The sequence below is a fragment of the Sipha flava genome, unplaced genomic scaffold, assembly GCF_003268045.1.
Source record: "Sipha flava isolate LNK unplaced genomic scaffold, YSA_version1 85_pilon_pilon, whole genome shotgun sequence".
NCBI classification, from domain to species: domain Eukaryota; kingdom Metazoa; phylum Arthropoda; class Insecta; order Hemiptera; family Aphididae; genus Sipha; species Sipha flava.
This window is the reverse complement of record NW_020273627.1, coordinates 780,647-794,319: the sequence shown is the minus strand read 5'-3', so window position 1 is coordinate 794,319 and position 13,673 is coordinate 780,647. Positions and strand designations below refer to the sequence as shown.

The following is a 13,673-nucleotide window of genomic DNA, read 5'->3' as shown; positions in this document are numbered from 1 at the left end:
AATAATATAAATTTATGAACAATACAAATAAAATAAAATATGATTATATCTAAAAATAATAATTTATATATCTACGCTAGTTAATCTAGATACATGCATTAGAATATTTAATTTTTAATATTTTATTATATTAAATAGTTTTTTTTTTTTTGTATATAATTAATGTAAGTTAGACTAAAGTAGTCGAATCTTCCTTTGATCTAATGTTTTTTTTTTTCCAAAAATTACTTTAAAAGCATGAGGTACGGTTTCTTTTTTGTTTGTCCTTTAATTTAAATTAACTTATTATTTATCACCCATAAAATGGCAATTTTTTGAACAGTTAATATGCAAGTAGTGCATTAAATAATTCAGATTTGTATTAGTCAAACTTTCAAAAAAATATTTATATAAACATATACAAACTATTTTTCTTTGGTATATTAATAATGGTTCTAGAGCATTGGTTAAGAGACAGTTTTGCAATACTGAGGATAGTCCCGGATTCAAAGGCGTGTCTCGACCAATCATTCAGTTCGTCCCGGTTAATAGAAGCTGAGAGAAAATAACATTAATATTGTATTATTTAATAATAAAACGTAAAAGAGTATTATTCATTATATAATTATTTTATGGCTATCTAAAATAATTGGCATGGTTATATACAATAATAATGTATTTTATTTTTTTTTGTATTAGCTAATAAATATTTAAATAACAAAATTTTATACTTATTTCTGTTTCCATATGAACATTAAATCAAAAAAAAAAGGGTTATTTAATATGAAGTCCCGGTTTAGGAGTTTCAAAATCTGACAACCCCAATCATGTGAAAACAAATACATTCCTCATTTAACTCAAAATCTCATACACCAATTTTCATGGTCATTTACTGTGCAATACAGTTATAGTTTTACATTTTAAAATCATTATATGATTTAGCGAAATAGTTATATTTTTATTTTTTTATTGTTAGTACCTAATTTTTAAGTTTGTAATTTTTTAATGGCAATAAAATATTTTTATTAATTCGTTTTTTAAAGAAGAACGTTTTTCCAAATTTTATCGTTGATAAAAACCAATTATCTATAGTTAATTTAATGAATGTAAGCTATAAGTGTTCAAGTATTTGAAGTTTAGTTGGCCGAAGTATTTCTCTAAGACTTTGAGAAATATCCTCTGTCATAGTATTCCACTCGTTTAAACTGCTGTATATATTTAAGAATAATAACTACCGGCTTAGATGGCTTATGGTTTTCCGATCTTGAAGACGAGTATCCTGATCAAGTTGACAATTCACATGGGATTCGCAAGGAATAGTCACTGAATGCTGATTACATGAAAAAAAAAAAAATATTGTACCACGATTAACTCGATCAGTGAACGTTAGTGATGAAAATTGTAGACTAAAAAACAAGAGGAATCAAAAGAGACACTGGTGACCTTCATCATCCCACTCATAAGCCATGGGTGACAACATGATGCTACTTGGTATACTATACTTACAATATATTATTATGTGGACGATGTTTATGTAATATTTTTATGTTTATGAACCCTACACCTTCAAAATCAATAATTTTATGTATAAGAAATGAACATTATAAAATATAAAATCTGAAACTATAAATTATGCAACTAATACACCACTTTTAAGAATCATGAACTCTGTAAATAATTATAATATTGATCCGTTTTCCTCTATTTCTTTCTACTCTTATAAAAATCACGTTCCCCCTATCCAAGCATTACATATATCTTGATACGTCTATTTAACAAAAATCAGCAAAGACAGTAGTAATATGAAAATGACAATCGTAAGCACCCTGTTCATACTAAATGACTGGACACGTCTGAAATCGGTGTTAATACAGAGCCCTTTTATATGTTGGAGGATGGCCTGTGATGTGTCATGTCCATGCATCCGTCGTTCGATTGTTTGATTGTTTTAACGTGTAATATACTTATACATACTCATTTACATGTACACATATATATATACATACATTAGTTTATATTAATTAATATAAATCATTAACTGCTAACATAATTGCGTATAAATGAAACAATAACTATGGTTTTCTGCGAATTTATATTAATCTTTTAATTATATAAAGCGCCACAAATTTAAACTAATTAATACGAATTTACACTAATCTTTTAATTAAGTGAAAGCTACAAATGCGTCTTCCCATGTACATTATTATTTCGTATCTGGCATATTACATATCGTTTGATTTCTATGCATTACATTTTATTTTTTTAATTGGTAATATGTGGCATATTACAGTTGTATTTAAATTTAAATTTATTTCTGTTATTATTTAATAATATTTTCGAATGCTATTTAAATTTAATTTATGTAATTGGATCCTAACCCGTATAATATTTAAATAAAGAAAATAAATAAATTAGTAGTTTTATAAAAGTTAAATAATGTATACAACGTAATTCGTGAAGTTAAATAGATCACAATTTTGTTTGAATTTTTTTTTCAATTAAAAAATCTGTTAAAATATTTTCATAATAAGTACAAGAGATCATTTTTTATAATTAGTTAATACAACAAATTGATAAATAAATAAGATATTTAATTATTTCTGTTTCACTTTAAAGCTACAGGCATATGAGAAGGAGCCATCCACGAAAAACTTTATGACGTAAAATAATGGAAATTAATCAGCTAATAGGTCAAGTTATGGTATTCGTTTTATACGCTTTCTAGGAGTTACAAGGGATAGCAAAAACAGATAATTTGGATATCTGACATATTAATTCATTGATAATTTAAAAATACTTTATAAATAATCAAAAATAATTGGCTAACAAACTAAATGTTTATTTTTTTAATATTACATTATTGATTAATAATTAAATAACTAAATTTTAGATTAAACATTTTTTTTTTAATAATAGGTTAGACCAATATTGTATGTATTTTTTATATTGTAACTTATAGGCTATGGTTGTTTTTTATTCTTAATCTCACCAAGAGTGAACATTTTAAGTGGTAGACAATAATTTGTTAACAATAGTTGTTATTCAATAGTTTCTTAGATGATGTTAAAACTGATAAATATACTGATTTTTATGAATAATCATTATTTCTTATTTCCTTAAAAATATATATTTACTAAAAAATCTCAATTATAAATTAAAAATCTATATTCTGCAGAAGTTCAAAATGAGATGCTTTTTAATTGCATTAACATATTACATTTGTCTTTTAATTTTTCGTTAAACATATGTAAAACCGTATAAAACCTTAATAATGTAAAATAAAACCATAAAAATGTACAATTTTATGTTGTTTTTAAAAACAATGTAATTATATTTAGACTACATTAAATTATCACCAACATATTTGTCAATAAATAAACCATAGATAAGATTTAATTTATCATTATATAGTACATAATATAATATACAAGTATATTATACATTGGAAGCCCGATACGACTTTTCAAAAAATCAACGAAAGTTAATTTTCTAGTAACTTTGTTTAACAAAATCATTATTAGCATGAAAAAACACCAATTATATTTAATATTTTGAACATATACATTAAAATAACAGTTTAGTTAAATATCAATCGTTTTCAAATGCCTTTTAGTATTATCAACAAGTGACATTATGTTATTTAATTAACTGTATTCAAATTTAAATGCAAAAATTCAATTTCTATTATTTATACAATGCTACTGACTACTACTACTACTGTTTGACTTCTGTCAAACACTTAATTCATTCAAGAAGATTTTCAACTCAATCACTTATGCATGATTAATATTTTTATTATTATTATTATTATTGTTCATTGTATTTATTTATTTATTATATTTGATTAATTAAAAAAAAAAATAAATAAATAAATACTTTAGTTGAATCGATAATATAATAGTAATATTATAGTGAGTGTATTTCTAATTAAAACTTTTTCTATTATGCTATTAAAAGTGTCGTGCAGTCCTATTAGTTGTTAAAAAATATGTAGTTTATTTTGTGCAAGGGTTTTTTACAAACTTAGGGCAAAAAAATCTGTAACATTAATTCTATTAATTTAATATATAAATATTAAAAAAAAATAGATGTTTTTAGAAATAGCGAAGACTTGAAAACAAGAGTTTAATCTATATATATATATATATATATATGTTAACGGATCATTTACACTAAATGACTGTAGAGGGAATCGTGTTGTCAGTCACATCATTATATCATCATTCTTACACTAGTATGGAATGTTTACCGGTATCGACGTGTTCAGTCCTATATATCAGTTGCTCCTATATATCAGGCGCGAAATGGTTTACTGATCATTACAGTTTTAATATACCGTGTCGTTTAAAGTGTTTCCCCGGAACACATCGCACGCGTTCAAATTTACTACACTTTTTGAGATGAAAAAGTATTATGCGAAAAGTACAAAATATTTAATGCAAAGGTGAATTATAGTCGTTCAACGAGTATTTTTGACAAGTAATAAACTGGATTTTGGTTAGTTGTTATTATTATTAATATTTGTTTTTAATGTTGTTAAATAAATGTATTTTTCTTTTGGTCTAAAACCTTCGTTAAATATTATTCGTTAAATTCATATGACAATACGAGTTATTGATTTTACACGAAAATTTTTCGAAGTCATAATTTATAACAGTGTATTTAACATTTGTATTGCTATAATTGTTTAAACTGCCATGAATAATGAAGTTCATTTAAATGTTATAATGAAAATCAAATATATTAAAACAATTTTAATTTTGATAAATACAAACCTATTGTACAATTTATACTTTTTTAATCTCAAATTTCATTATATATATATATATCAATCAATAGATTTATAATAATTTTTAAACAACAAATTAAATGATTCAAGTACAATGATTTTTTGAATTCAAAATTATAATTTTAGATCTTAAATAAAAAATAATATAAACTAATTAGATTTCTAATTATTAATTTAGCTAAATAGTTGATAAAACATTATATTATTGGTTTATATTTATTAATATGATTATTTTTTACTTTAGTACAGCATTATAAACAACTGCAGTCTACATTGTTTTTGTGCATCCACCGTACAAACTATGAACGAAGCTTATTCATATACATATATTCTTATTATATTATGATAAAAGAATATTTATGTACATATGAACTATGGGCTTAATGATAATAAAATCAATAATCAAATTTAAGAAACTCTAAAATAATACTAATTGTATAACTGTAGTGACATGTAGATGTGATGAAACTCGTATTATCTATAATTTAAATTTAATTTTATATACATTTAGTGGAATATGATTTTTAAATATAATCGACAAAATATAAGATAAGTTAGTAAAATAAAATAAACTTGACTTATCATATGTACTGTCCCATTTATGTATAATTCACTTTTAAACGAACTATTAGTTAATGATAAATATTATTATTTATTTTTAAAATAATGTAACAATCTATATAATTATTATACATTTACAATAAGCAATCAATTTTATTTATAGCTAGTCTACCGTATCATTTAACTTTATGCATGTTAGATAATTACATTTGTCTCAAGTATATTGTGTCTTATACGTGTACTCTATAAAAGAAAAAATGCACACCTGGGTAACTTTTTTATTCTTTGATCATAATATATAGCTATTACTCACGTTTTGATTATTTTTCTATTAAACACGTTTTAAGGTTCATAATCAACATATTGTAATTATTGTACTTGTCTGATGAGTAGATCCAATTACGGAGTAAAGTTTTTTCGGGTGGTGGGTGGTGCATAATTTTACTTTACCTAGTCTACTGAGAATTATTGAAATACTTCGTCGTCACAACTATCGTCAAATAGTTTTGGAATTTGTCCGGTAGTAACATAACCTAAGTTATAATTCTTAGTAACTTTGGTTCTTTAAATAACTATTTTTTTAACAAAAATCTGATAAAATGATTAATACTGTCCAATAATACAATCGTATAGATACATTGAAATAATATTTTATGTAACGGTCAAAGTGTATTATTTGGGTATTACCGTGTAATGCATAATGCCAATTATGCGCATTACATAACGCTAATTAAACTCAGGCAAAGCTGAATCAATTTTATAAATTTGTTAAATTCAATCTAATAGATAACCTAACTCGGTGGTCGTAAAGCAATAAGTCTCGGTATAATGTACAGTGCCCAATTGTGTGTGGGCAATATAGATTGTTCGTTTTTTTTAATGGATCTCATCAACAATTATATAAGCAATAGCGTAAATTTAACAAGAAAAATCATTTACATAAAACAGTCTGTTACAAAACATTCTACATGTTCACGGAATAAAAATGTGTTCTTCTCATTGAGCCGTATTTGGCACGTGATTAAAATGTAGATTTAAATTTACTTCTGTACCAGAAAGTACATAAATAAATTACATAGTAGAATAAATAAGTACACCCAAATATTTTGAAGATATCGAAATTCTCCCAAACTCTGAACATACTAATGTTAAACCACATTTTAAAGATGGGAATAAAAAATATTTATTTAAAATGTCGATACTAATCAAAAACCTGTTGATGAAGAAAACAAAATATATTTCTTTTAGTAAAAAACAATTCTTATGAACTTGATATCTACCACTGAAAGTTTACTCGAGAAATTAATTTGAAATATGCAGAATCGCTTTTTTTCAGATTTGAATGATGCCAAAAACATTTCCAATATCATTGAAAGAAATGGCTGAAACATTTTCAAATCTTAATAGAGAAGGGTATGTTGGGTGCAATTATAGCAAACAACAATTTAAATAAAATAAATGTGGAATTGTGGCTGCAGAAAAAATATATGAATCCTAATGCCACGATAGTTTAGGCTGTAAATATAAATACAAAGTTTGTATACGAATAGTAAAGTAAACAAAAATGATATTATTTCTCTTTATTGCAATTGCCCTAGTTATTTGGTATCCGTGTATTACTCGGACAATTTACTATAATGCCCATTCAACACTTTGACCATAACATATATTATTTTTGTATAATTCTATTCATTCGATTACCAACAAATCTATCAGGCGACAAAATTATTAGAATAAATAATGATTCGTAACACTGCAGGATCAGTAAAAATAATTGCAGCCCCCATAATAAACTTAGCCCCCTCCCTAGTGTGCGGCCCAGCAAAACTGTTCGTAATAAATCGAACGAATAAATATCAAACGTATTTCAGACGGGTGTCGTAGACGGGAGATGAGCGTGTAAGGTCGTATTTAACATAAGCTTTTCATCGTTTCCGTCGTCGACCGGACGCGCTTCCGCGGAGGGACCAAGTCGACCAGAGACAGCGGCCACGGCGTTTCGCAAATACCGTTTCAGGGAGGCGAGCGCGCGGAAAACCACTGCGCGATCGGTGTCTAGGAACACCGACAGATGGCTACGGACACCGATGGTGGCGGCCCGTGGTCGTGGACAAAACGCGTGGTGGCCGGCGTGCACGTGGAACCGTTTGTGTGCTTTTACATCATGTCACGCACACTGATGCTGTTGCCCACGCAAAACCTGAGCCTACGGAAGGCATGCCGCGTGAACCTGCGCCTGGATAACGCCACATGCACCGTGCTGGAGGACGACCCATCCAGCGCATCCGCAGCTCAGCACGACGGTGAGGTGGCCACGCAACAGCTGGTCACCCAGATGTTCATATGGCAGATGATCATCCAGAGCAGCGTGCCGTGCGTGCTGGCCATACTGATGGGCTCGTGGAGCGACCGGAACCGGAGGCGCGTGCCGTGCATGCTGATGCCCGTGGCCAGCGAACTGGTCCACGTGGCCGGCCTGCTGGTGTGCGTCTATTACTTTTACGAGCTGCCCATGGAGATGGTAGGCATCGCGGATGCGGTGCCCACGGCCCTGGCTGGCGGCAGGATGGTGCTGTTCAATGCCATGTTCAGCTACATCTCGGACGTATCTAAGGTAAGTCTTGGCTGCGATTACGGGGAGGGGGGGGCGTTGACCGACCTGAAGTTAAGCACAGTGCGTGGTGAAAACTTACGATAAACGTCGGTCGGTTGGACACTGCGGGTCGGATCCCCCGTTCCGTCGCATTGAAGTTTTTAATGCTATCTTTTATGAGGCTATCGTAGCAATACCTTTACAAGTTCGATATTGAAAAATTATTAGGATTCTTACAAGAGTTACAACAAACGTTATTGCATGGTTTTCTTAAGTCATTGCTTACATAACATATAATGCCAACTTGTGCTACACCGTTGAAGTCATTTAATGTTTAACGCATTGATCATACGTCATTTTATACCTCGATATCCCGAACGTCCGGAGTTGAAGAGTGAAACAAAAAGGAAAAACTTGTAAAATTGCGATTTAAAAAAAGAACTTTGTGTTCGCACTGGCTTACGAAGAACTTTTTGGCAAATATTGGAAAGCATTAAAATTGATTAAAAAAAAACTATAAAATGTCTACCGTAATGATTTCGATTTGCTTTTTCTTCAAACGTTCATGGTTTTCATAATACGCATTATACGTATCTCGATCAATTAGTAAATTTGAAAAAAAATTGTTACAAGTACTAATGTGATGAAATAATAAAAACTCTTTTATCCTAGTCGTATGCATATTAAAGCCTGTTAAATACCGCGGTACATAAGCATGCATATGATAACAGTAGTAACCAATATGTACTTTATGTATGTGTTTAATAATAAAATAATTTTTAAAATTTAAATGTATGATATATTTTTAGGAGGAAATGAAAACCCTACGGATCGGTATAGTCAACTTGCTGTCCACCGTAGGTATGGCGATTGGTACAGCGTTATCCGGCATCACATTTCGGGAAATAGGTTTCTACGGTGTGTACACCACGTCAGCGGCACTTTATGCGCTCGGTCTACTGTACGGTCTGATATTCATCAAAGAAGTGCCACCGAACCAATTTGGTAATGCAGCACCGGTGAAGAGCGACGGCATATTTAATGGTTTTTTCAATGCAAAACATATTAAAGATGCTTTTAAAGTCACGTTCAAAGACGGTCCACACAACCGGAAACTCAAAATCATCATGTTGATGTGGATCGCATTTTTAATCATAGGACCGGTGAATGGTATGAGCACAAAACGTTATTAAGTGTTTAAACTGAAATTCTTCTGACACAATATTGATTATTTTGTTGTAATTAACTTGAGTCGAGAAACATTAAATCGCAACCATAAGTGATTATTACAAACGGCTGAGGTTTGTATGTGAATAGTATGCTCCCTTGAGCACAATGCGAAGGATTACAGATTGTTTAAAAAAATATGCTTAAAAGTTTTCAAGCAATTTTGATTAATTATTCATGTTTAGAATCAAATGAAAATTTAGGCTTCTGAAAATGTAATACATATTATACGTACATTTTAAAATAACTTAAATAATTTTTTTTTTTTTTTTTCAGGTGATCTAACAGTGTCGTATTTGAACACGCGACTCCGTTTCAACTGGGATGAGGTGGCTTTCAGTTTTTACTCAACGTACACTATGATCACTAGCGTGACAGGTAATTACATAGTTTTACATAGCATTAATTTTCTAATAGACAAATGGTTAAAAAAACTTAACGTTAACAATACATTTAAAAATACTCTTCATATTTGGAACCATTAAACTTAAAATTATTTCAATTTACGTTCCTAAAACTGAATCTTCCGTACAACAGTTAAACCCGTAATTAATGTAAATTAAGCCCACGTAACAATTAACACATTTTATCAAATAATCGTATAAAATACCTACTAATATTATTCCATAATAATCATAAATTTATATTAATGTTTTACAGGAACAGCAATTTGTATAGGCCTATTCAGTCACATACTCAAAATTGACGATAGCATAATTGGAGTGATGGCTTGTGTCGGAAAAATTGCTTCTGGCATTTGTTATGCTTTTGCAACGGATAAATGGATATTTTGTTTGGGTGTGTACCTATTTCGTATAAACTAAATTATAATATTGGGAAAAACTAGATAAAAAGTAAATTAAATATCATATAATTACAATAGTTTATATATTGTGTAAATACTATTATAAGTCAATTAGGAATTGGTTTATAGATATTGTAACCAGTGGTGTATACCTACATAATTTTTGTATGGGGGGGGCGGATCATTTACAAACAAATCATTATTTGTCCTCACACTAAGAACATTATTTAATAACGTTTAAAAAAGTTCTAGGGATATCTGACCCCCATGTCCCATTCTTGTATATACCATTGGATGTGACAACAGTTTAAATTAAGTATTTTTTTGAAAGAACTATTGAGAAATTTTTAAAACATATGAACACTATATTTAGTAATTTTGATTCTGCACTAAATAGTTTTCGAGATCTATGATTTTACTAAATAGTTCAAAATTAAGATGCTGTAACAGTTATACAGAATTTTTCTGAAGATCTATTTTAAATGTTTTCGACTAACAAATCATTTTTATTTCAGGACCATTAGTCGACATTATGGGAGGCACGGTTTTCATAACGGCCAGGTCAATAATGTCGAAAATAGTCGAACCTAATGAATTGGGTATGAATCACGATTATTTATTGATGTGACTTGCTCTAACTTTTATTTAATTTCAAATATTAGGACAAGTGACGGCTATTTACAGTATCGTCGAATCACTCGTTCCTATTTTCTTTGGACCACTGTACAGTGCAGTTTACAAAAATACCTTACACATACTACCCGGAGCTTACAGTTTAATCGGCTCAACTTTGGCTGTGCCGGCTACAGTGATATATTTGTAAGTAACAATATGTTCAAACAGTACACAACAATTTTAACTAAAAAGTTACCATCACTTTTTGTGTCATTTAAACATTGAAAAAAATCTTATTCGTGAAAAACTTATTGATATGTATATAATTTTATAAATTATAAATCGATAGAATTTATCGAGAATAATTATTCTAACATCCGAATCTACAAATTCACAATAAAATTTAAATCTTGAAAAATGTAATTATAGTCTTATAAACATATAGTAGTATAACTTAGGAAAAAGACACAATAATTATACAATAAAAATAAACGTTGTGTATTTTGGTTTCATTGTAAAATATCTTAAATCATTTACGTTTATGCAACGTACATAATATATATATTATCGTGAATTTTTTTATTTGAAAAATAGATGGCTGTACAAAGAAAGTAAAAAATCACAAAAACACAACTACAAAGCTGTTCAACTTGATGATAACAATAAAGGCGAGGAAATGAAAGGTGCTTAATTGGAATTATTAATTTTACGTCACCCATAATATAAAACAAGGTTATTCTTATAACTTATTACTCATATTTTCAATCAATTTTTGCGTGTTCTTTTGTTTAAGAACATATCTATGGTAATTTTAAAAAAAATATCTTCTACTTTTCATATTGGACGTTTATTCATTTTTTTATTTTAATATTAACTAGAACGATTGTAATATATTATTGTGAATACTAAAAAGAGGTTTTGTTTAAATTGTATATTTTTATTTTTTTATATAAAAACCAATGTTATTACTTTTATATTCTGAATAAAATCGTGAATATATATATATTATATATTATTAAAATTAATATTTATCAATTGATTATATATTTTTTTTAGATTTATAAGAACTTACATACAAGAACATTTCGAACCTAAGACATTTTCAGAAAAATAAAATTGAACTTGGTTTGTATGATTATCAGACTATTTTAATATTAATATAGTATTATACGAGTAGTAATAATTAGTTACAAGTTTTTAATTGTAAATGTTCAAGTTTAGACTTAGTATATATGTTTAACATATATTTTAATTTATTATTAAGAAAAATTATGTTACATTATATTACTGATAAAAATTAATAATAACTTATTTGACCAAATACTATTTTGTTTTCATTTAATATTGATTTTTCAACTGATTCTTAACCTTGCCTATTATATAATACATATAAAGTAGCTTAAAACGTATGTTGATTATTTTACAAGTTTATTTTTAGCGTAATTACTCTTGTAGATATGTATTTACTCTTTTACTTGATTACTATTTATTTTCACAATTAATATTTTTTAAACTAAAATATTTTTGAAGCCTAATCTATTACTAATTGATACTATATGTAGTATGTAATATAAACAAGATGTTGTATAGCAATAATTTGAATTATTTATCATATAAATGAATGTATATTATGGGTATTATATTTTTATGTACAAATTCATTACACATTTTTTTAATTGCCGTAGATCATATGAAACATGACTTTTAAGTTTATATGTAGGTAAATCATTGCTCATTCGAATAAATTATGATAAAAAAGTTGATTTTGCATTTAATAAAAATTATTAACATTATTACGAGTTTTTTCCTTTGTAACAAAAAATATTCATTCACAATATACACTCGGCCCACAATTTTTAAAAAAGATTCTTTTGATTACGCAAATGTATGAAAAAATATTAAAGTATTTGTCTGGTTTTATAACTCAAAAAAACTGTTATTATGATTTCACAATTTAATTCATGTTTAATTAATTTAATTTGATTGTTATTTTATTTGTTGATAACATACTCATAAATCCATGTTATTAAAATTGAATACTCATTGATGTATGGATGTATGGATGGGGCATATCAATGACGACAACGTACGGGGTCACGGTATTTTTTGTCAGAGAGAGAAATCATTAAGTATTGTGGTTCTCACTCTAGACTGGGGTACTTGTTAAGGTTATGTTAGAATCTCAGAAAATAATATTATCAGATTGTAACATCTGTGGACCCCATATAACCTTAAAATAAATAGAAATAAAAGACCGAATGATAAGGCAAAATGTCCTATCCACATTTATTATCAATGGTAATATTGCTATATTGATATATGGTCTATATATCATTATATACGATACATCATTATATCAATTATTATCAATTAAGACTGCAGATATAGTTTGGCATAATTAATTATTACTAACACTTTATTATTTTATGGTTCATAACATTGTATTCATCGTTTTGCAGAAACACTTCATTATCCATCATTATTAGCCAATAAAAAATTAATCATTTCTTGTTATTGAATTTATATTTATATTATATTATATTCATTTATATATTTATATATATTTATTTATTATTTTATAATTATATTATGAATTGCACACCATACAATAGTATGGTGTGCAATTCATAATGTTTAAAAAAAAAAAAAAAACCGGAAAATTGACTGTGAGTATCGTGTTTTTCGAAATCAATAAAAAAATAATTACATTTTTATAGAATAGCTAAATAAAGATAAGTGATTTTTTTTATGGTTCTTCTTAAAAAAAATTGTTCACCACTGATATAAATTAAAGTGACAATCGTTTAATTTTATACTGTTAAATGGAATAATCCTTATCCCTATAATTTATTAATCACATAACTACTAAGACGTCAAATTATATTTGATCAAAGATTCCAAGATATCATTGATTAATTTCATCATCTTTAAAATAAAAGAATAATTAAAAAAAGATTGAACATTATTTTGCTTGAAAATCAAAAAATAAACCACTTTCTTTTTGTCCACAGCCTGTTTGGTATCAACTGTCCACTCCTTACGCTTCACCTTTTACCTTTTTAATTTGTAATAAGATCTACAATTGGAAAATATTAATTTAAGGT

The 13,673-nt window shown here is 27.7% G+C and overlaps 1 protein-coding gene across 3 annotated transcripts; it reads left to right on the top strand.

The window, feature by feature from the left end:
- The first annotated feature begins 4,223 nt into the window (after positions 1–4,223).
- On the top strand, positions 4,224–11,774 carry LOC112693380. Of its 3 annotated transcripts, none has more exons than XM_025568418.1 (9): positions 4,224–4,423; positions 7,201–7,943; positions 8,732–9,092; positions 9,426–9,527; positions 9,810–9,947; positions 10,470–10,553; positions 10,617–10,773; positions 11,164–11,252; positions 11,626–11,774. In XM_025568418.1, the coding sequence occupies exons 2-9, from the start codon at positions 7,401–7,403 to the stop codon at positions 11,631–11,633; spliced, it is 1,482 nt and encodes a 493-aa protein (XP_025424203.1). In that variant the 5' UTR covers positions 4,224–4,423; positions 7,201–7,400; the 3' UTR covers positions 11,634–11,774. The 3 variants fall into 3 exon arrangements, with proteins under 3 accessions (XP_025424203.1, XP_025424202.1, XP_025424200.1); XM_025568417.1 differs by having other exon boundaries at positions 4,224–4,458; XM_025568415.1 differs by having other exon boundaries at positions 4,224–4,476.
- The last annotated feature ends 1,899 nt before the right edge of the window (positions 11,775–13,673 follow it).

Excerpts from the sequence above, each read along its gene's own strand:
- LOC112693380 (XM_025568418.1), top strand. The coding sequence starts at position 7,401 with ATGGCTACGGACACCGATGGTGGCGGCCCGTGGTCGTGGACAAAACGC. Across the intron at positions 9,093-9,425 it reads AATCATAGGACCGGTGAATG|GTGATCTAACAGTGTCGTAT; the intron begins GTATGAGCACAA and ends TTTTTTTTTCAG. Across the intron at positions 9,948-10,469 it reads TAAATGGATATTTTGTTTGG|GACCATTAGTCGACATTATG; the intron begins GTGTGTACCTAT and ends TTTTTATTTCAG.